Genomic DNA, 21,718 nt, shown 5'->3' on the forward strand with positions numbered 1-21,718 from the left:
CCTGAGAGAGAGACCGCCCCTTTCCCCTCCTCCTCGTCCTGCTGTTGCTGCTGCTCGGGCCTTTAGGCCGTGTGGAGAAGCTGAGCACACGCTTGGCGCCGGACGGGGCTGCTCCGTGCGCGCCCCGCTTCCCTTGGCAAGTTGGCCAGCCGAGAGATCGCGAGGTGGGTCAATGTTTCTAGGGCAGCGCCCTTGCGGATGCCGACGCAGAGAGGGAGAACCCGGCCGGGCTGGAGGGTGGAGAGGAGGACGAGGAGGAGGGACGAAAAGGCGCCCCGCCGCCCTCGCCAGAAAGGGTGGCTCCTCTTCTGTGCCTTTTCTGCATAGACCCCCCCAAAGAGGCGAAGCGCTTTCGAAGAATCTTCTTCGAAAGTGTGCGCGGCGGGGGAGCTATGCCTTTTCCGCCCCCGACCAGCTGCCTTTCTGCGACACGTGTTTGTGGCTCGTGGCGTGTCCGGGGACTCCGCCCCTCGCCCCGATTCTGCCGTAGCAGCGTTGCCATGCTGCCCATGACATTTTTTTGGAAAATCGGCGCACGTTGCGCTATGCCAACTTCAAACTTGAATTTGCGCAGCCTTTCTAGCGAGGAGGAATTAGATTTTTTAACTGTATTGGTGTTAGGGGAACAGCGTGGGGGGGCGTAATGCTCTTAGGTGTGCATTCAACTAATTATATTTGGGTTGCCGTCGACTAAGTATATTTGGACTACTAGAGCCACTGAAATAAACGAACATAAATTAGTTATGCCCGGTAACTTAAGTGGGAGTACTATGAGCAGCAGGATTAATATTCGATACAACTCAGTATGTGTACAGCAGCCCTGAACGTGCCAGAGCTATAGTTTGGGCAGATTTCAGACTTGTAGGATCTACTTTGTTTTCCACACTAAAATCCCAAGGCACACCAAGGGGAGCCAGATGTGCATTGGGAACTTAAAGGTGGACCCATATGCAATATGTTGACTTGGGGGGTCGTAGACACTGGGGTAATAATAATAATAATAATAATATATTTATACCCCGACCTCCCCAGCCACCTGCATATACAAAGTGCACATCTATATCTGAGTACTGATCAGGGATTCCAATCTCAAATCTTCTGCTCACCCCTACTGTAGAGGGAAAATATTCTGGACAAATATATTCGAAAATTTTAGGAAGAGAAGGGTATGCAAAGTCTTGTTGTTTTGTGGACTTGTGTGGAAGTATTTATCACTGATAGTTTCCATAGAGCATGATATTATTTTCCGTTCTTCTATAATTTTCCACCTTTGCCTATCCAAGAGGGGACGTTGAAGCTCCTGCTGAAGCACCCTGTTCCAAAAAAGTGAAAGAAAAATAATAAAAGTCCCAAAATAGGGGGTTTCAGCCTCAAAGGGAGGACTGGGCCCATGCAAAGAGCACGTTTGAGAGATCTTCTTGGGCCTGGCGATGGGGGTGGGATCCAGGCAACGGGGAGAAACTGGTGATGCTTATGGTGAAGGCTTATGATCAAGAGCAAATAACTACAGATACCGTAATTACAGATCCATTAGGAAGACCTGCTAGGGTCTAGATAGAAGCTGGTAGTAAACTAAGGTTTGCTCAGAGTAGATGTTCTGAAATTAACGAACATAATTAGGTAATAATAATAATAATAATAATAAAATTTATTTATACCCCGCCCATCTGGCTGGGTTTCCCCAGCCACTCTGGACGGCTTGCAACAGAATATTAAAATACAGTAATCTATTAAACATTAAAAGCTTCCCTAAACATTTCATTTCCATGGGTCTACTCTGAGTAACACAGTTTAATGTAACCCAGAAAAATCTACCCATTCCACAGCAAAACTGTTCCTAGACCATATCATTTCAAAATGTAGATGGAAACATTGAAGATCATCTGCACATAGAAAATAGGAGTCAAGTAGGGATCTAATTTATCCATTGCTCCGATGTGTTATTGTTACCCATTCTCCCTCTTGTGTTTTTTTCGGGCTCATTTTAGGATGCATAGGCATATTTTTGTGGGGTAGCAGACATTCTCCCTCTGATAGTCTCATAAAACTACCGGAGCAATGGTCCTGTGCCTGAAGAAAACTAGCTTGCTCTGCCATGTTCAGTTAAAAGAATGCATCTGCCTTTGTTGGAAGGTTTTTATTTCATTTCATGGGTGCAACACACAATGCAGAGGTGCAACACAAAACAGTCAACACGTAGTTGTCCCCTGTGTAAGAGAGGCCTGACGGGCATTAACTAGAATTCAGATATTTAGTGTCATTAGTCCCATGATGTGGAACACACTTCCAGCAGAGACTGGTCAGGAATCCTGACTTTTAACTTCTAAGTATCTGTTGAAGTTATTTCTGTGCCTATAGGCTGATGCAGCTGTTTGAAACTTTCTTGATGAACTACCCTGTTTCTCATATTTTAAGGCATCCCCATAAAATAAGCCATAGCAGGATTTTTAAGCATTCAAGGAATATAAGCCATACCCCGAAAATAAGACATAGTGATAGGAGCAGCAGCAATGCCGGCCGCGGCAGGAGGAGGAGGAAAAAAATAAGACATCCCTTGAAAATAAGCCATAGTGTGTTTTTTTGAGGAAAAAATAAATATAAGACGTGTCTTATAATATGAGAAACACGGTAGTCATTTCAGTAATAGTTTTTGTAGCGTTTTTAACGGTGCTTTATGTTTTGTTGTCTACATATTGCTATACACCACTGATATGTCACGAGATGGCGATATATAAATAAACAAAAATACAGGGAATATCTTTTTGGGTTAAATGGTCTATTTTTTTTCTGTAGGAGTTCATACCACCAACTTTATGCTTTTAAAATGGAAGTGGTAGAAATGGATAATGCGTCCCTTAAGCGTCCTCATTCTGAGGACAAAGAGACTAACGTGGATGAAATTAAAAGGCAAAAGGTCTTGGAAGAAGCACTGAAAGAAAGAGAGAATACTGACCATAAGACTGAAGCTGAGGCAGAGCTCAAACCCGTCAAACCTCCAGTTGAGGATGCAAAAAAACCAGGTCTTAATGAGGGAAGCGTAGGCCAAGATGAGGAAGAATTGGAAGAAATTGATGGAGAAGGAGACCCAGAGAGCTTTGCAGACATGATGAAGCATGGCCTGACAGAGCTAGATGTTGGCATAACTAAGTTTGTTAGTTCTCACAAGGGCTTTTCTGGAATATTGAAAGAGAGGTAAGTACAAACTCTTCAGCTGCTCAACCCTGTGGATGGATCAATGCTTAACGTAACCACTTTTGCTGGTTCAGCTTTAACATGGGTCCCATCTGCACAATGCATTTAAAGTAGTATCGTGCCACTTTGAATAGTCATGGCTCCCCCCCCCCCCAGGAATCCTGGGAACTCTGGCTTGTTAAAGGGGCTGAGAGTTGTTAGGGGACCTCTAGTCCCCCCCCCCCCCCGAGAGCTACAATTCCTAGAGTCGTTTTAACAGTCCAGTCCCTCTTCACAAGGAACTCTGGGAATTGTAGCCTTAGAAAATAAAGCAATCTGCAAAATCTGTAGTCGGATGGAGGGGACCGGTCCACTGTGCTGCTCTGGTTCGCCAGAAGCGGCTTTGTCATGCTGGCCACATGACCTGGAAGCTGTACGCTGGCTCCCTCGGCCAACAATGCCAGATGAGCGCCGCAACCCCAGAGTTGGTCACGACTGGACCTAATGGTCAGGGGTCCCTTTACCTTTTACATTATCAGTGTTTAATACCTAAGCTTGATATATATTGCAGTCTTATTGATAACTTTTGCAGATTGACTTGGTTACTTTCTTTATTTTCTAAGGCTGCAGGTCTGTGCTCACGTACTTGGAATTAAGTCCAATTATACTTCTGAATCAACTTGCTTAAGATTGCATTGCAGAACTTGTAGGGTCCACTCTCTGCAGGTGTCAGCTGGGCTCCTTGTAAACTGAGAACCAGCCTTTTTGATTGTATGCTTTTTCCCCTTCCTGGAGCAATTTCCCCTTTATACTGTAAAAAAAGGCGAGGGTTAGTTTATAGCATTGACCATGTCCTTGTGTTGTGTGTTCATCTGCACAAACCAGGGTTTTATTTTATAAAACAAAATTTGAAATCCTAGCTTGAAGTGGGTTTGCAAACTGCAGCCATGAGGAATTCTGATTTTTGTTGACCATGGTTGGTGGTGAGGGTGGCGCTCTGGTCTAATCCACTGAGCCTCTTAGGCTTGCTGATCAGATGTGTAAGGTGAAAGCACAATTAATGCCAGGAAGAGAGAGAGAGATAACTTGGAGGAGGAAGGGGATATATATTTCTCACTTTGGCTTTCAGTCTGTAAGTTAATGTGTTTTAGGGAGCCCATACTGTCTTCATTAGACTGTGTTTCTACTGTGTGTTCCTTTTGCAAATGAAACTCTGCTGAAGTAGAATATATTTTACATTTAGTACCCTACCCCTTAGGGACACAGGTGGCGCTGTGGGTTAAACCACAGAGCCTAGGGCTTGCCGATCAGAATGTCAGTGGTTCGAATCCCTGTGACGGGGTGAGCTCCTGTTGCTCGGTCCCAGCTCCTGCCAACCTAGCAGTTCGAAAGCACGTCAAAGCGCAAGTAGATAAATAGGTACCGCTACAGCGGGAAAGTAAACAGCGTTTCCGTGTGCTGCTCTGGTTCGCCAGAAGCGGCTTAGTCATGCTGGCCACATGACCTGGAAGCTGTATGCCGGCTACCTCGGCCAATAACGCGAGATGAGCGTCGCAACCCCAGAGACGGTCACGACTGGACCTAATGGTCAGGGGTCCCTTTATCTTTACCCTACCCCTTAAGCAAGATTCTTCGTCGTCTTTTTGGTTTCTTCCTTTTTAGTTTTTGGTGTGGAAGGGCTGATAGACCTCAGTCCCAAATTTAAATGTATAGAAGTGTGTTCAGGGTTGCAATTTAAGCTGAAAAGGCTCTTGTTTGACATTTGTATCACATTCTCTGTTGACTGTCCTGTCTTGTTTTCTACCCAGATATTCAGATTTCGTTGTTCATGAAATAGGAAAAGATGGGCATACCATCCATTTGGACGACTTCTCAGTGCCTTTAGATAAAGAGGTAACTTTTCTCTGCCTAGCTTCCATCATCAAATGTGGAAGGCCACAATTCAAATCTTTGTTGAAAGATTTGCGCAGATTTCTACTTAACATTTTGTGGTGTTTATAGGATCCTTCTGAGGAGATCTTCACAGTGTTGTCAGCTGAAGACAAGCAGCGGTTAGAAGACCTCCAGCTTTTTAAAAATAAAGAAGGCAGTGTGGCCATTGAGGTAATTGACAAAATATCAGAGGTAATAAATAAACAAGTTAATGGTTGGCAAAATGATGCAACAGGATCAAACTGTTTTGGAAGTTGATTTTGTTTGACTATGCACCTGTGAAGGGTATATAAAAAGATGCAAGGCTTCTATATGAAGTGTTTTAACTTAAATTTCCATGAAAGTTGGGAATAACTACAATCTTCTACATTCATCATCACGCTGGTCAACAATGCTTCCTGTCTCTAAATTTACATATAGGAGCAAAGTAGGCCTTTTCCTAAAGGCAAATGAGAGTGGTATTTTTTTGTAGTTTGTTGTATTGGTCTCCTTACTATTCTAAGGGATTATGAAAATGGGATTAAATGATTAGATCTTTTAAAAGAATAACATAATGACAAGAAAACTGAATTTAATAATATAATAATTTATTATTATAAACCAGACAGGCCTTTCTTGGTAGTGTTGCCCGCCCTGCGGAACGCCCTCCCATCAGATGTCAAGGAAATAAGCAGCTATCATATTTTTAAAAGACATCTGGAGGCAGCCCTGTTTTGGGGAGTTTTTAATATTTGATGCTGTATTGTGTTTTTAATAGTGGGACGCGGGTGGCGCTGTGGGTTAAACCACTGAGCCTAGGGTTTGCCGATCAGAAGGTTGGCAGTTCGAATCCCCGCAACGGGCTGAGCTCCCATTGCTCGGTCCCAGGTCCTGCCCACCTAGCAGTTCGAAAGCACGTCAAAGTGCAGGTAGATAAATAGGTACCGCTTCAAGCGGGAAGGTAAATGCCGTTTCCGTGCGCTGCTCTGGTTCGCCAGAAGCGGCTTTGTCATGCTGGCCACATGACCTGGAAGCTGTACGGCGGCTCCCTCAGCCAATAATACGAGATGAGCGCCGCAACCCCAGAGTCGGTCCCTTTACCTTTACCTTCTGTTTTTAATATTCAGTTGGAAGCCTGGGGAAACCCAGCCAGATTGGTGGGGTAATAATAATAATTTATTATTTATACCCTGCCTATCTGGCTGAGTTTCCCCAGCTACTCTGGGTGGCTTCCAACCGAATATTAAAAACACAATACAGCATCAAACATTAAAAACTTCCCTAAACAGGGTCACCTTTAGTTGTCTTTTAAAAGTAAGATAGTTGTTTATTGCCTTGACATCTGCTGGGAGGGCAGTCCACAGGGCAGGTGCCACTACCGAGAAGGCCCTCTGCCTGGTTCCCTCTAAGCTCACTTCTCGCAGGGAAGGAACTGCCAGAAGGCCCTCGGCACTGAACCTCAGTGGGGTGGAGACACTCCTTTAGGTATACAGGACCGAGGCCGTTTACGGCTTTAAAGCTCAGCACCAACACTTTGAATTGTGCTCGGAAACGTCCTGGGAGCCAATGCAGACCTCTCAGGACCGGTGTTATGGTCCCAGCGGCCACTTCCAGTCACCAGCCTAGATGGATTAATTGCAGTTTCCGAGTCAACTTCAAAGGTAGCCCCACGTAGAGCGCATTGCAGTAGTCCAAGCTGGAGATAACTACAGCATGCACCACTCTGGCAAGACAGTCCGCAGGGAGGTAGGGTCTCAGCCTGCGTACCAGATGGAGCTGTTAGACAGCCGCCCTGGACACAGAATTGACCTGTGCCTCCATGGACAGCTGTGATTCCAAAATGGCTCCCAGGCTGTGCACCTGGTCCTTCAGGCGCACAGTGACCCCATTCAGGACCAGGGAGTCCCCCACACCCGCCCGCCCCCTGTCCCCCAAGAACAGTACTTCTGTCTTGTCAGGATTCAACCTCAATCCGTTAGCCACCATCCGTCCTCCAACCGACTCCAGACACACACACAGGACCTTCACCTTTTCTAGACTGTGTCACCTGATTTGGGCACCTGAATTGTAGCCCCCGCATACAAAAAAATCTAGCAAGTCAAATAAGGGTTGAATCTTCGCTTTCTCCCTTACATACTATTTTATTTTTATTTTAAAATGTGCAAAGAATTCTTTTTCTCCTGAGGAGCATTCAGTCCTAACCCCCACCGGCAGTCTAACATAGTGATGGTCAGAAATGGGCTTCTGTCCTCATCTGCTGTTTATGAGACGTAGTCCTTACTTCTCCCCCCCTTTTCTTTAAGTTTTTTATTTATTGGTTTTCAGAGTACACAAAATAGCAATACAGTGAGGTCTTGCAGGCCTCCAGTATCAGCAAGAAACTACCAAGATAAAAACCAACTAAGCTGTCACTTCTTGTATTATATTTTTTATGCCGCTGCTTAGGTCATTGACGACACCAAGGAAAAAAGGACCGTTATGCACCAGGCTGTAAAATCTTTGTTTCCAGGGCTAGAGACTAAAACAGAGGATCGGGATGGGAAAAAATACATCGTTGCTTATCATGCAGCTGGAAAAAAGGCTCTTGCAAGTGAGTTTGACCTTATTTGAAACTTTCAAAACAAAAACGGCTCCGTAGTATACCCGTGTGTAAAAATCTGTCTTAACTGTGCAATTCCAGGCATGTCTACTCAGGTGCAAGTCCCGTTGGACTCAACAGAGCTCGCTTCCAAGTGAGCATGTGTAGGATTGCAGCCCAATTAATTAAAATCAGCATTCACTAGGCATTGATTGTGTTATACTTAAGTCACATAGGATGGTAGGAAGTCTTGGAGGGACATTAAAACCCTGTGTCCTTGCTTTTGCTTATAGTGCGTTTTTACACAGCTATGGGAGAATTGTCATCAAAGAAATCACAGTCTTGTAACGGACAATCCATCAGTACTTAGTGGGAAACGGTAACATTCTAGTTTGGGTTTGCACAGAGATTTGTGAAACTGTAGAACAAACAGATTTGATGTAAGCTCAGCCTTTCCCCTCCTTTCAAAATGCAGTCAGGTTGTACAAATAAAGTTAAAAGAAATTACAGGGATTACATGGTCAATTTATGTTGCTAAAACACTACCATATTTTGTATGATGGAATTGCTTAAAGGAAATAAATACCTCCATATAAACCTGAGGAAGCAAGCATTAAACCATCTATGAGGATTTTAGAAAATGTAACGGTTTTAAAATGAATGCTAGTCTCGCTGTCTAAAAATGGAAAAAGTTTGGAAGTGGGGGGAGACTTGTAGGGTGCCGTGCGGTATGCTTACTTGGGAATAGGTCCCATTGAACACAGTTCCTTCTGAGTAGCATTGGTAGAGGAGAAAAAATATCCAGGCTTAAAATCAATCAATCAATACTTTATTCGACCGATAGTCAGACAGCCAGGCTTAAAATTAAAGCATGGATAGCTAACCTTTAGCTCTCCAGAGGTTGCTGTGCTGAAATTCCCATCATCCTGAACTATTGGGCTTGCTGGGTGCGAATGAGGGGAGTTGGAACCAACAACAACAAGGCCACAGTTTAACCACCTGTATGGGATGAATGGACCCATTGCAGTTGGGTGCTACCTGAGGACGGGGCTAAATCTGTTATGCCCCATTTCTGCACAAATTTTATCTGTTCAGAAATACAGGTTAACAATAACAAAAAACTTGCATGAGGCTGTTAGAGGGTTCCAGCGCTGCCTGCCTGGTGCTTTCTGATCTAAATGCGTGTTTGTTCCTTTTAAAATTGACTAGAAAAAGACCCCTGTCTTTATGTACTCTTTGTGCCTTTAAATAAAAACTAACCAACCAATAGGGACCCAGGTGGCGCTGTGGGTTAAACCACAGAGTCTAGGGCTTGCAGATCAGAAGGTTGGCGGTTCAAATCCCTGCAAAGGGGTGAGCTCCTGTTACTTGGTCACAGCTCCTGCCCACCTAGCAGTTCGAAAGCACATCAAAGTGCAAGTAGATAAATAGGGACCGCTCCGGCGGGAAGGTAAACGGCGTTTCCGTGCGCTGCTCTGGTTCGCCAGAAGCAGCTTTGTCATGCTGGCCACATGACCCGGAAGCTGTCTGCGGACAAATGCCGGCTCCCTCAGCCTATAGAGCGAGATGAGCGCCGCAACCCCAGAGTTGGACACAACTGGACCTGATGGTCACGGGCCCCCTTTACCCTTTTTAACCAACCAGTAGATTGCTCTGCAGTTCGGCATTTTCCCAGCATATGCCAAGATTGACTGGGAGAAAAATATCCCAGCTTGCCTTCTATGTCTTAATTGGCATCTTGATCTGTTAAACAGCAGTCAGTAGATGATGCTCATCTCCATAGAGTGGAAAAACCTCAGCTTCTAAGTGAAAGCAGCTTGATAGGGCAGATGAATTTCTCAATCCTAGCTGGTCCGTGTCTTGGAATTAGAATATTGTTGCTCTTCACAACTCTGAAATCTATATTGCCTATTTTATTTAACACTATTCAAAATAGGATATTAAAGACCTGGGTGGGGGATGTATTTGTCTATTGCACTGAATTTATTTATTGTACTGAATATATTTAAGTACCGTCCATGTTTGCATGCGTTGTGCATGGAGCATGCATGTTGACAGGTACAAACAGAAATACTCAAGCCATGCCCTCCATCTTCCCTACTGTTGAAGCAAAATGCATGTGTTAGCATATGTTATCTGGATGATTTTTCTAAATTGGTTGAAGTGGTGGGATATGGATATGAATGTCGTTGTGTGGTGCTATCAGACTTCAGGCAGTGATCTTTCAGACTGTTGTACGTTTTCCCAGACGTCTAGTACAAGTGAATCTGTTCAGTACATGAACAAACTTCCTCTTGCGTATAATTTTGCAAGTTCACTGTATTCTGTACTGGTGGGAGGACAGCCTTACTCATTGAAATTTGTATTAATTAAACACTCAGTTTTGAACTGGATTCTGCAGGCGCTTCTGTTCTAAACACATGGAACGCTTATAATAACCTTCGTTTATCCGCTCTTTGCGTCGCTGCCCTCAGTGTAGTTTGTGGCTTGTATAGCTGAAACCTTTCCATTTGTTCACTTTATCCCTCTGCACGATTCCATTGCACAGCTGTCTAAATAGACGTCAGCCACCACATTGACTGTTGAATGCTCCAGACACCTGCAGCGTTATAACACATAAACTTGCATGTTCCCATCCAAAGCACTTTGATACCTTTAAAAGAAAACAAAATAAAACATTGCTCTCTTATGCTCTTTACCCCATGCGTATGAACAGAGGTCAGAACTTCAACAGGTAAGAAAGAGATGTTGGCATTTCATGTTAGGAAAAAATGAAATGCCAATAATTTAGTCCAGCTAATGACAATAATTTAGACCAGCTAAACAGTTTTCCAATTTTATTACTAACGGAAATAAACCTTTCTCCAGCCCAGTCCTCCCTATCATAGAATCATAGAGTTGGACCACGAGGATAATCTAGTCCAACCCCCTGTAATTCAGGAATCTTGTTGCCCAGCATGGAGCTCAAACCCACAACCCTGGGCTTCCCAGATGACAAGACCCTCCTCTCGGCCTCGCTGATGTGGTCCAAAGGAAAGCAGAGCAAGACATTTGGCCCCAGCTTAGCTGCCGGAGCTTCCAGAAAGAGGTGTACAAGGCAGCACCCAAGCGTCTTAGGGACTGCACTCTGGGTTTGTGTGTAGGGTTTACTCCTTAGCCTTTTCTTTTCCCACAAGGCAGTGGAGGTTAGGACCATTTACTGTGAGCCACCCAGAGAAGCATTGTTGTGCTACGGCATACAAATGCCATAAATAAATCAATACAAATAAATTTGTCCTCAACAAATATGATCCCTTATTGTCATAATACTAATATAGATAGCCTCTTTGAGAGTTAGGTTTTCAATATGCTCAAAATTCTTAATGTCTTGAGGGGTTTTTCTGGTATGTAAATTTTATGAAATAAAGAACAAATAAAATAGTTTAACCAAAGTAATTTCGGAATAATCCCAAGTACAGTGGTACCTCTAGTTACGAACTTAATTCATTCCGGAGGTCCGTTCTTAACCTGAAGCTATTCTTAACTAGAGGCGTGCGCCACCAACACACAATTTCCATTCTCATTCTGGGGCAAAGTTCTCAAATCGAGGCAACTCTTCCAGGTTAGCGGAGTTTGTAACCTGAAGCGTTTGTAAGTACTGTCCCTGTGCTTGGTTACACACCATAGCAGTTAATCATTCAGAAAATTATAACCCATTAAACATTGTTCTCTCTGTATATAATGCCTCTCCTTCACTTGAAACAACAGAAGACAGAGAATTAAGTGTTAAAAGAAAAAGGGAAAAGTTCAAACCCCTGAGGATACAATTGCATCATAACACTTAACTGTGGTTATTGTCAACCATGGTTTGCACATTCTGACCATAGTTTCTGCCCAGTTTTGAACCATGGTGTAAATGTTCACCATATCTAACCATAGTTAAGGAGAGCAAACAATTCTTAGGCATTGTGTCTTCTCGGAGCCTGTGTGAATGCAGTGATGTACCATAATTGATTGCAGTGGGAACAAGGTTTGTTCTTAGCTACAGATAGTGTTTAGCTAGGAGAGTGCTTAACCACAGTTCCAGGTGTGGATGACACGCTAAGCCTAACCTCGACTTAATTGAGTGCAGCTCAGAGTAAAAAAGACCAGGGAGCCTTCACAATCCAGGTAGGCCATAGGTTGGTTTACTGTGATGTGGGAACAAGACCATTGAGTTTGTTCACATGTACTACCAAACCATGGTTTAGCACTTTAGGGAGAAGTCCTCTGCTTGCACAACGTTGTTTAATTAGGTTTGTCTAAAATGGAGTATGAGGGGGAGCATACTAGCCTTAGGCTTGGTAATACAACACTAAACCGTGGTTTGGTATTAAGTGTGAACCAGCCAAGTGCTCTTTTGAAAACCACCAAGAGAATCTTCATAAGGAAAATGTGATTTGAACTTCCTTGTTTTCAGTCCCAGTGCATTAGCCTCAGCATCACATTTGCAATGAATGAAATATCTGGCAAGAAGTGTAATCGTTGCATTAATAATGTGTGACTTTGCCCTAAAACTATCCAATATAATATTTTTTTCATTGGTGGAACCCCTGACATCTTTGCATATGGGCAAGCTACAACAATCAATCTTTTCAAGTGGCGACCCTTTGTTTTGTCCAGTACTGTTTTGTGGGATGAATTACATTGCATAGTAATTTGTGGTTTTCTGATGGGCTCCTTAAAAAGTTGCCAAGAGGAATTTCGAAGGAAGCCTGATATATTCCACACACCCCCCCCAAAGAATGGATAAAGCACCAGCACAAGCATACAAATGATTTACAAGGGGGGAGGAGATTTACACAAGACTTTTTTTTGTCTGAATTACAAAAAAAAAAACCTAAATGGAAAACATTGAAAATGGCCATACTTTAATACTTTGTATGTTTTAACATTTTGTCTTTAAAGATCCCAGAAAACATTCTTGGCCCAAATCTAGGGGGAGTTATTGCCACTTTGTCTTGTACAAAGAGAACAAGGACACCATGGATGCCATCAATGTGCTGTCGAGATTTTTAAGGTGGGTCAACCTTTTGACAAGAGGGGACAGTAAATCTGCAAAACTTGCTGTTTCTTATAGGTGGTAGAAATGAGATGGTTGGTTTGAGGAACGTTGCAGCATGTTGAAGGTAAAGCGGCTGCTTTTTACCGGTCAATTTGGGAAATAATGTGTAGCCCGTGTGTAACAATTTGTAATTTTTGATTATTGTGGAATCCTGAGGCGGTAAGACTCCATTACAAAAATGGGAGGGAGAAAGAGAGAGAGAGAGAGAGAGAAAAGAGAGAGAGAGAGAGCCATGCATCCATGAGAACTATATGTTATTTAAAATAGTGTTTCGAACCCTCAGGGATAAATTCTCCCATTCAGTTTAAATCCAATGCATTGTAATAGTAATAATTTTATTATTTATACCCTGCCCATCTGGCTGGGTTTCCCCAGCCACTCTGGGCAGCTCCCAACAGAATATTAAAAACACAAGAAAACATCAAACATTGAAAACTTCCCTAAACAGGGCTGCCTTCAGATGTCATCTAAAAGTCAGAGAGTTGTTTATTTCCTTGACATCTGGTGGGAGGGCGTTCCACAAGGGCGGGTGCCACTACCAAGAAGGCCCTCTTCTTGGTTCCCTGTAACTTCGCTTCTTGCCATGAGGGAACCACCAGAAGGCCCTCGGAGCTGGACCGCAGTGTCTGGGCTTGTGTGTGTTCAAATATTGCTTTCCAATATTGGACACAGTGCACGTTGCTTTTGTCCTGTCAAGCTGACAACTTCTAAGACTATAACTGTGGCGTCACATAATAGAAGCAAAAGGTTAATGGCTTTGAATTGTGCGCTCTGGCTGAGACAGAGACTCTGTGGTGAGACAGAGACGTGTGTTTTTCACCTAGACTTGTCAGAAGTCCTTTCCCTTAATTTTTGTTCTGCTTTGTACTGAACTTCATAAGCAGCAGCCTCGGCATAAGCACAGGGTTGTTGTTTAGTCGTTCAGTCGTGTCCGACTCTTTGTGACCCCATGGACCAGAGCACACCAGGCACTCCTGTCTTCCACTGCCTCCCGCAGTTTGGTCAGACTCATGTTGGTGGCTTCAAGAACAGGGTAGAAATAAATAAAAAATGTTCCCTTGGCATTGTCTTGCAAGTTATTCAAGTGGTAGCAAACAGAAATCCTTGTGGATGGTTTTTATTTGGGAGAGTTTTTTGGGGGGGGAAATGTCTCTTAACTGGATCAGATTGTTATGTCACTTGAGTTTCTCTCCTATGCGTGATTATGGATCAAATCAGCAACGGGGAAGCTCAGACGAGGAGGCCAGATATGGTCCCCTAGGCTTCTCTGACTCCCGAAACTCATGCAAGCCCTGCCCCCTCCCCTCTTCCGAGACCTGGCCTCCGTGGGTCGTGCTCTGCCCTTGCTCAAGTCCTATTGCAGGGTGGAATGTGTCCTTTAATTGTAATAGTGCAGGCATGTCCAGCCGGTAGATCGTGAGAGGTAAGAGTCACATCCGTCACACCACTGACTTTGTCCACCTGCTGGCATGCAGCCCCTTTCAAGGTCGCCCTAGCAGGAACCTGGCCCTCAAGTTGATTTAAATGAAACACTGTTGGAGAGCAAAGGTAATACCTTAAACTTCTATGCTTCTTTCCCCTGCCTGTTTTCCTAGTGCTGAACATTTTTCTTTCTCATTTTTTTAAAAGAGTTAAGCCAAACATATTTTCATACATGGGGACGAAAGACAAAAGGGCTATTACAGTTCAAGAGATCGCTGTTCTCAGGTATGTAGAAACAGGGCTGTGTTTAAATGTTATCTGGTTTGCTTACGGAAATATTTGGATTTTTAAATTATTATTATTAAAATTTGTATACTGCTCTATAGCCGTAGATCTCAGGGCGGTTCACAACATAAAATCACAATATAATTGTAATCTTATCTGTGTGCAAGCTGTAAATAATTGATTTTATAAAATGTGTTGTGGCATTCAGTAAGTACCCAAGGCATTTGAATCAGTCATCCCCCAATTCTGCAGAATCACGGTGTCAGAAATAGATTTCAGAAATACGGTTTGTACCTGCGCTTAAGACACTGTAACTCCAAAATCAATTATCTTGTGTGGAGTCCCTGTTTCTTGTGAAATCTTTCCCTCTCTATCTCCATGTTTAGAATCACTGCACAAAGGCTGGCTCACTTAAATAATTGCTTGATGAATTTCAAGCTCGGAAACTTCAGTTACAAGAACCACCCACTAAAGTTGGGAGAACTGCAAGGAAATCATTTCACAGTAGTTCTCAGGTAAAAGTTCTGTTTTCCAGGGATGCTTTTTTTTTTACAGTTCAGTGCTTTATGTTAAATCCCACTGTGTTGTGTGAAAGATACAATAATCACAATTGACTTGGTGTTCTATATATATTTTTTCTGTTGGAGAGATAGAAAATAAGATAAGATATCTTTATTGTCATTGTCCCCTTGCGGGAACAACGAAATTACTCGGTTGCTACATCCACTCAGATAAAGCATTCCGCATAATCCAAAATTACAAAAATCTAATTTAAAACAGTAAATATAATACAAAATAACAAGTAAAATAAGATGACTTCAAAGTCCAGGCTTTCCATTTAAGGCCAAAATTGCTGTAGAGAAGAAACTGTTCCTGAGACGGCTCGTTCTTGCCTGCATTGTTCTATATCTCCGTCCCGATGGCAGGAGCTGAAAGAAATGGTGACCAGGGTGCGTTGGATCTCTTGATATATCTAGTGCTTTTCTCTGGCACCTGGTGGTGTAAATTTGTTCTAAGGTGGTGAGTGAGTAGCCAATAATGCTCTCTGCTGTTTTAATAATTCTACACAGCCCTGCTCTGTCCTGGGAAGTACAGCTTCCGTACCACACACATAAACCGTACGTGAGCACGCTCTGTATGGCACAGTGATAGAAGGCAAGCAGCAGCTTTTGTGGAAGATGGTTCATTCACATAAGAGTGGGGGGCTGTATAAAAGAGACTTCTGGACCTCAACAAAATGTGTCCAGCTTTGTCTTTCTTACCCAGGGTTATAGCCAAGATAAAACAAAGGGAGGTGATTGGTCTGGTAGCAACAGTGTTGGGAATATCCCAGATTTGAACATGGTGGGTTAGGTCCAGATCAAATTTGTTGCATTGGACCCACTGGGTTCTATTCAGTGCTGCATGAGCAGGTGTTCCGCTTGTGCAGCATAACGTCCTCTTTCTCTCCTTTGCCTGTGTGCCCTGCAAAATCTGATCCAGAGAGTCCCCCACTCCCTGGAGGGCATGTAGGGGGCTGCAGAGAAAAGGAAGGTGAAATTTCATTGCACAAGCTGAAGTATTTTGCATGAGCAGGAACAGCAGTGTTGATCCAACCGATATGTTTCAATGGGACCTAAATTGTTTTTAATTTTTAATTGTTTTAAACCACAGAGCCTAAGGCTTGCTGATAGGAGGTCAGCGGTTCGAATCCCCGCGTTGCTCGGTCCCTGCTCCTGCCAACCTAGCAGTTTGAAAGCACGTCAGAGTGCAAGTAGATAAATAGGTACCACTCCGGCGGGAAGGTAAACGGCGTTTCCGTGTGCTGCTCTGGTTCACCAAAAGCGGCTTAGTCATGCTGGCCACATGACCCGGAAGCTGTACATCGGCTCCCTTGGCCAGTAAAGCAAGATGAGCACTGCAACCCCAGAGTCGTTCGCGACTGGACCTAGCGGTCAGGGGTCCCTTTACCTTTTTTTACCTTTATATTTCAATGGGACCTTTATATTTTTAATGGGACTTAAGTGTGTCTAATTTACCCTGAACACGATGCTTTCTTTCTTTTTTGCACAGCCTGATTTTTCTTTATCATGCCTTTTTATTTCTTCTGGATCCAGCTCTGCCTTAACAGCTGCGAGGGCAGCATTTGCATGCCTGTGCACAATTGTTAAGTTGTTATAAAGCCTTCTTATTTGGCGATCACTCGTAGCCGAGTAAGAGTGTCTTCCATAAACACGGTTTTAACAATGAGTCCGTAAGTGACTGTGGAAACCAATTCTGGATCCACATGTCCTTCCACAGTGGGGACATTGGTTTCCGCGCGGGAGTTGATCACGGTGTGGATTTGCCAAGCGTGCCTTCCTCTTAGCACGTTTCTCCCTTGCGTCCTGAGTTTGAGTGTCTTCAAAGCCCATCACACCTTTGGTAAAGGCTGTTCTCCAATTGGAGCGCTCGCAGGCCAGTGTTTCCCAGTTGGCAGTGTTTATACTACATTTTTTTAGATTTGCCTTGAGACAGTCTTTAAAACTGTTGTTGACCACCAGCATTACGCTTTCCATTTTTAAGTTCAGAATAGAGTACAGTGGTACCTCCACTTACGAATGTTTCTACTTACGAATGGAGCTCCGTCCGCCATCTTGGATGTGGTTTAGATAGGATTTTTTTCTACTTACGATTTTTTAGATAGGGTTGCTTCTACTTACGGATTTTTTCTCCCAATGCATTCCTATGGGATTTGACTTACGATTTTTTTCGACTTACGAATGTGCGTTCGGAACGCATTAAATTCGTAAGTAGAGGTACCACTGTAGTTGCTTTGGAAGATGATCATCAGGCATCCACACAACTTGACCAGTCCAACAAAGTTGATGTTGAAGAATCATTGCTTCAACACTGGTGATCTTTGCTTCTTCCAGTACACTGATATTAGTTTGTATAAAGTACGTCAGATCCAAAATCCATTCAAGAGCGAGGCTACTGCTGGCAGAGGAAAAGCAATCCTTTGCAGTAGTGTTTGACTTACACCACCCGTTCTGCTGGGTTGCTGTGTCACGTGACTCTGCTGAATAGAGTTAGGATCCAGCAAAGGACACGCCACCCTGTCCCGCTATGCTCCACAATGCCCCCTTTTGGGGCTCACACCAGACCCAGAATGTAGAACTTAAGCCTGTGTTCTCTGAGCTGGGGTTGAGGACTTGCGCCACTAGAGCCCTGGCTAAGCCCAGAGTTCAGCCAGCTGAGCTGGAGATCTGCTGGATCCTAACTCACTCAATCTGGCCGATCTGGGGTCTGGATTGCCTCCTTAGTGGTGTTTTTTTAATGCAAATTTCAATCCCTTATGACTGGAGGGACAAACACCTTGTGAAACATCAGAAGTAGGCAAGGGTCTGAGAACTGATCTAGTCAGAAAAGCTATTTTTGCAGATAAACTTGATTTTTCTTCCCTTCTCCTGTTTACTTAGGGCTATAAACCTAAACACTCAATGGAGAAGCAAGAGCTGAACAGAGTGGGATTGACCTCTGAATATATCTCTGCATAGGATTGCGCTGTACACAGTTCATTGTGACTTTTATCTTTATGTTCTAACGCACAGTGTGTGCCTGTGTACTTTTCTCCTAAAATGTTTTCCCCCCTTTTATCAGAAATATAACCGGGACCGAAGATCAAGTTCAACATGCCATGCAGTCTCTCAGGGAAATTGGGTTTGTTAACTACTATGGGATGCAAAGATTTGGAACCACAGCTGTCCCTACATATCAAGTTGGAAGGTGGGCTCCTTTTATTTGGCATATATGTGTGGCACCTTAAAGCAGCTGGGAGCCCAGTGAATAGGAATTTTGGGCCTGACAGATACGGATTCAAACCCCAGATCACCTGTCGCTTTGCTAATTGGCCTGGAATGGGCTGCTATTTCTTAGCTTTGGCCCCGTCAGTAATAAAAAATAAAATAAAATCATAAATCTCCTAGTCCATATGATTGTGGGAGGGATTGCATAAGGAATACTATGTTTAAAATTTTGGCTGCTGAATGCACACTGTAAAAGGTTTTCATTTTATATGAATGGCATGTCTTTCCTTTGAAACCTTTAGTAGAACTAAGATTGCAGCCCAATCCACTTGTTTGCTGGTTAAAGTGATTCAGATTTTCCTCCCCTGCCAGCAATGCAATATTCACCAGATGTTCTTCTATATTTTTAGAGCTATACTACAGAATAACTGGAATGAAGTCATCGATTTAATACTAAAACCACGTCCTGGAGGCAAGTAATTTTTTTTAGATATGGCATTAGCCATTTTGGACTCAGTTTTATTGAACAGTGGCTTTACATACTCAAAGGAGCACTTCTATACAGTTTGCCTGTTTATGTCTTGAAAGCAAGTGATTACATTAATAAAAAATATCAATAAACAGCTATTCGTAAAAAAATAAATAAATCAGAGTGGTTCACAGCAATCATACATAAAACCATACAATTAAATCCATATAAAAATTTAAAATCAGAAATCTACTGAGGATATTTTCTTCATTGCCAGCAAAAGCTTGGCAGCATAGAACAGTTTCCAACAGCTGCTTAAAGTTTAAAAGAAGAGGCTGAAACTCTGTTTGCAGAGCATTCCACAGGACTGGGCCAATATTGGTAACGGCACGTTTTCTTGTTGCTATCAAATGAGCCAGTGTCCAACATATAAATCCTAATTAATTTCAGATTGTGTCCTGATTCTGTAATCAGGCATTGGCAACCTCTGGCCCATGGGCTGGATACGGCCCATGGAGGCCATTTATACAGCCCATGGGCCGCATGTGAACCGAGCCGCCCACTTGGCAAGTCCCCGTGCACTAAAGTAAACTGGCGCAGCGCAGCGCAGGGACTCACTGAGTGGCGCCGGAAATCACGTCTACGCAGCCGCAGAAGCGATTTCTGGCGCTGCGGACATTTTGGAAATGGGCAGCCAGCACCAGAAATCGCTTCTGCGCAGCCACAGACATGCACAGAAGCCATTTCCAGTGTTTGGGACATGGCAGCGTGGCACTGGAATTCACTTCTGCGCCTGTGTGGCCCATGTCCGGCCCACGGACAATAGTCCTTGGGAGTCCTCCGGCCCACGGGCAGAAAACATTGCCGACGCCTGTTCTATAATTCTAAGTATGGTGAGCTGATGCTGTAGGATGGAACTTCATATTTAAATTCAGAAATACCATATCCTGAAGCTTTAAAATGGGGAAACAAAAGGATATGTGGGTTGCAGGGTAGGGAATAGTTAAAAACCCAGCTAATAGCACAAATTGAAGATGGAAATATAGGTGGCCAACCCCCAAAACCTGAAGCTTTGGGGGAAATGGATTTTAAGGGCAAGCATGCTGGTTTGTGGATTACATTGAGGGTCTAGTTGTCAGACAGCGTACTTTGCAAATGCACCCAGTGGATAGGTATTTGCTGAAATTCAGAGTGACTTTGACAGGGCTAACCTCAAGGAAGTTGAGTAAGGTTTGCAATATAGCATGTTTCCACCTGTTCCAGGTAGTTCACTGAAAATGCAGGATAGTTTTGAATCTGGCTGAGAAGGATTTTGTGTTGTAGATACCATTGACTTAGGTTCTGTGCAGGCCTGTTTTTGAGCTGAACTCCTTTTAAAAATAGAAAGGAAACCTGCTCACATGGTCTGAAATAAAAGTGCTTCCCATTTTATGCAAACGTCCATTGCAGCTGAAAAGGGATACTTGGTAAAATGCCGAGAAGAGTGGGCAAAAACGAAAGACCCAGATGCAGCCCTCAAAAAACTGCCCATGAAACGGTGTGTGGAGGGACAGCTGCTCCGCGGACTTTCAAAGTACGGACTGAAGAATATCGTCTCTGCATTTGGCATAGTAAGTTGAAGTGTTTGCTTATTTGTGCCATAGTCCGCCTCTGAGCATGTCTGAAAACAATTTGCGGGTAAAGTCAAATTTATGGTGAATGGTAAATGGCCTATTTCCCCCTCCCTCCTTCCATATTTTTAATTAGGGTTTATTAGTTCTGACTTGCCAGGCCAAAAGGAGTTGTTTTTTTAAAGATGTAAATTGAGCCAGGGGCTCCCTAGTATTTTCAGGCGTGTATTTAAACCATTAACAGTGCTGTCCTTACATATGTCTGTTCAGAATTGTGTCCATTGAGTCCATTGGGTGGTGCTGTGGTCTAAACCACCGAGACTCTTGGGCTTGCCGATCAGAAGGTCAGCGGTTCGAATCCACGTGACGGGGTGAGCTCCTGTTGTTTTGTCCCAGCTCCTGCCAACCTAGCAGTTTGAAAGCACACCAGTGCAAGTAGATTAATAGGTACGGCTCTGGCAGGAAGGTAAACAGTGTTTCTGTGTGCTCTGGTTTCTGCCACAGTGTTCTGTTGCGCCAGAAGCAGTTTAGTCATGCTGGCCACATGACCTGGAAATCTGTCTGAGGACAAATACTGGCTCCCTCAGCCTGAAAGTGAGATGAGCACCGCAACCCCATAGTCGCCATTGACTGGACTTAACCGTCCAGGGGTCCTTTACCTTTACCTTACCTTACTCCAAGCATGTGCATTACAAAATCAGCATCATGTTGATTAACACCCTTTTTCCTGGTCTGCAGATCCCAAGAAATAATCGTTTGATGTATATTCATAGCTATCAGAGTTATGTATGGAATAACATGGTGAGCCGCAGAATAGAAGAATATGGGCTTGTTGCTGTGCCAGGAGATCTTGTACTAAAAGGAGGTAAAATGTCAACATTGCTTGATGTCAGGGCATGTGTGTGTGTGTGGTGGCACATAGTCAATACATTTTGGAATAGCTTCCTAGTATCGTGTTCCTTAAAACGAGATGAGCACATACACCCTCTCCTTTATTTAGAATTAGGCTTGGCAGACCAAACTTGTAAAGTGTTAATTGGAACAAGATTTTTTTAAAAAATGCCCAATTCTGGATTATGCTCTTGGTTATATCATTGGGAGTATGATGGGATCTGAAAGTCCTTTGAGCCTCTCTCCCTTCCGACTCTGGAGATGGCAGTGAGCTCTTGCTCCCAGTAGTTGCTCCCAGTTGGATTCTGGTATCCTGTGGGGTACTACATTTCCCAGCTTACCTGAGCTCTGGAACAGGGTTGTTTGGAAGTCCCCTGTGTTGACAGGGAGGGGGGCTTTGCAGGAAGGGCTTCAGTGAGTGACTGCCATCACTGCCTAAGTTAAGTAGGAGAAGAAAGAGGTTTGGGGGGGGGGTCTTCAGAGGGCAGAGGCACAGATTTCGGAGAGGGAGGACCTGGTGATCCAACTCAG

At 43.7% G+C, this 21,718-nt stretch overlaps 1 protein-coding gene across 1 annotated transcript in view; it reads left to right on the top strand.

The window, feature by feature from the left end:
• Window positions 1-21,718, top strand: part of PUS7 (pseudouridine synthase 7) — a 26,219-nt gene continuing 4,501 nt past the window's right edge. The window contains exons 1-12 of the mRNA XM_035127716.2: window positions 1-164; window positions 2,794-3,192; window positions 4,980-5,064; window positions 5,173-5,274; window positions 7,528-7,672; window positions 12,587-12,698; window positions 14,373-14,450; window positions 14,837-14,965; window positions 18,072-18,197; window positions 18,628-18,689; window positions 20,136-20,296; window positions 21,035-21,161. Coding sequence (XP_034983607.2) covers window positions 2,825-3,192; window positions 4,980-5,064; window positions 5,173-5,274; window positions 7,528-7,672; window positions 12,587-12,698; window positions 14,373-14,450; window positions 14,837-14,965; window positions 18,072-18,197; window positions 18,628-18,689; window positions 20,136-20,296; window positions 21,035-21,161 — 1,495 coding nt within the window. The 5' untranslated portion in view covers window positions 1-164; window positions 2,794-2,824. The remainder of the gene's footprint in view (window positions 165-2,793; window positions 3,193-4,979; window positions 5,065-5,172; window positions 5,275-7,527; window positions 7,673-12,586; window positions 12,699-14,372; window positions 14,451-14,836; window positions 14,966-18,071; window positions 18,198-18,627; window positions 18,690-20,135; window positions 20,297-21,034; window positions 21,162-21,718) is intronic.

The sequence above is a fragment of the Zootoca vivipara genome, chromosome 10, assembly GCF_963506605.1.
Source record: "Zootoca vivipara chromosome 10, rZooViv1.1, whole genome shotgun sequence".
NCBI lineage: Eukaryota > Metazoa > Chordata > Lepidosauria > Squamata > Lacertidae > Zootoca > Zootoca vivipara.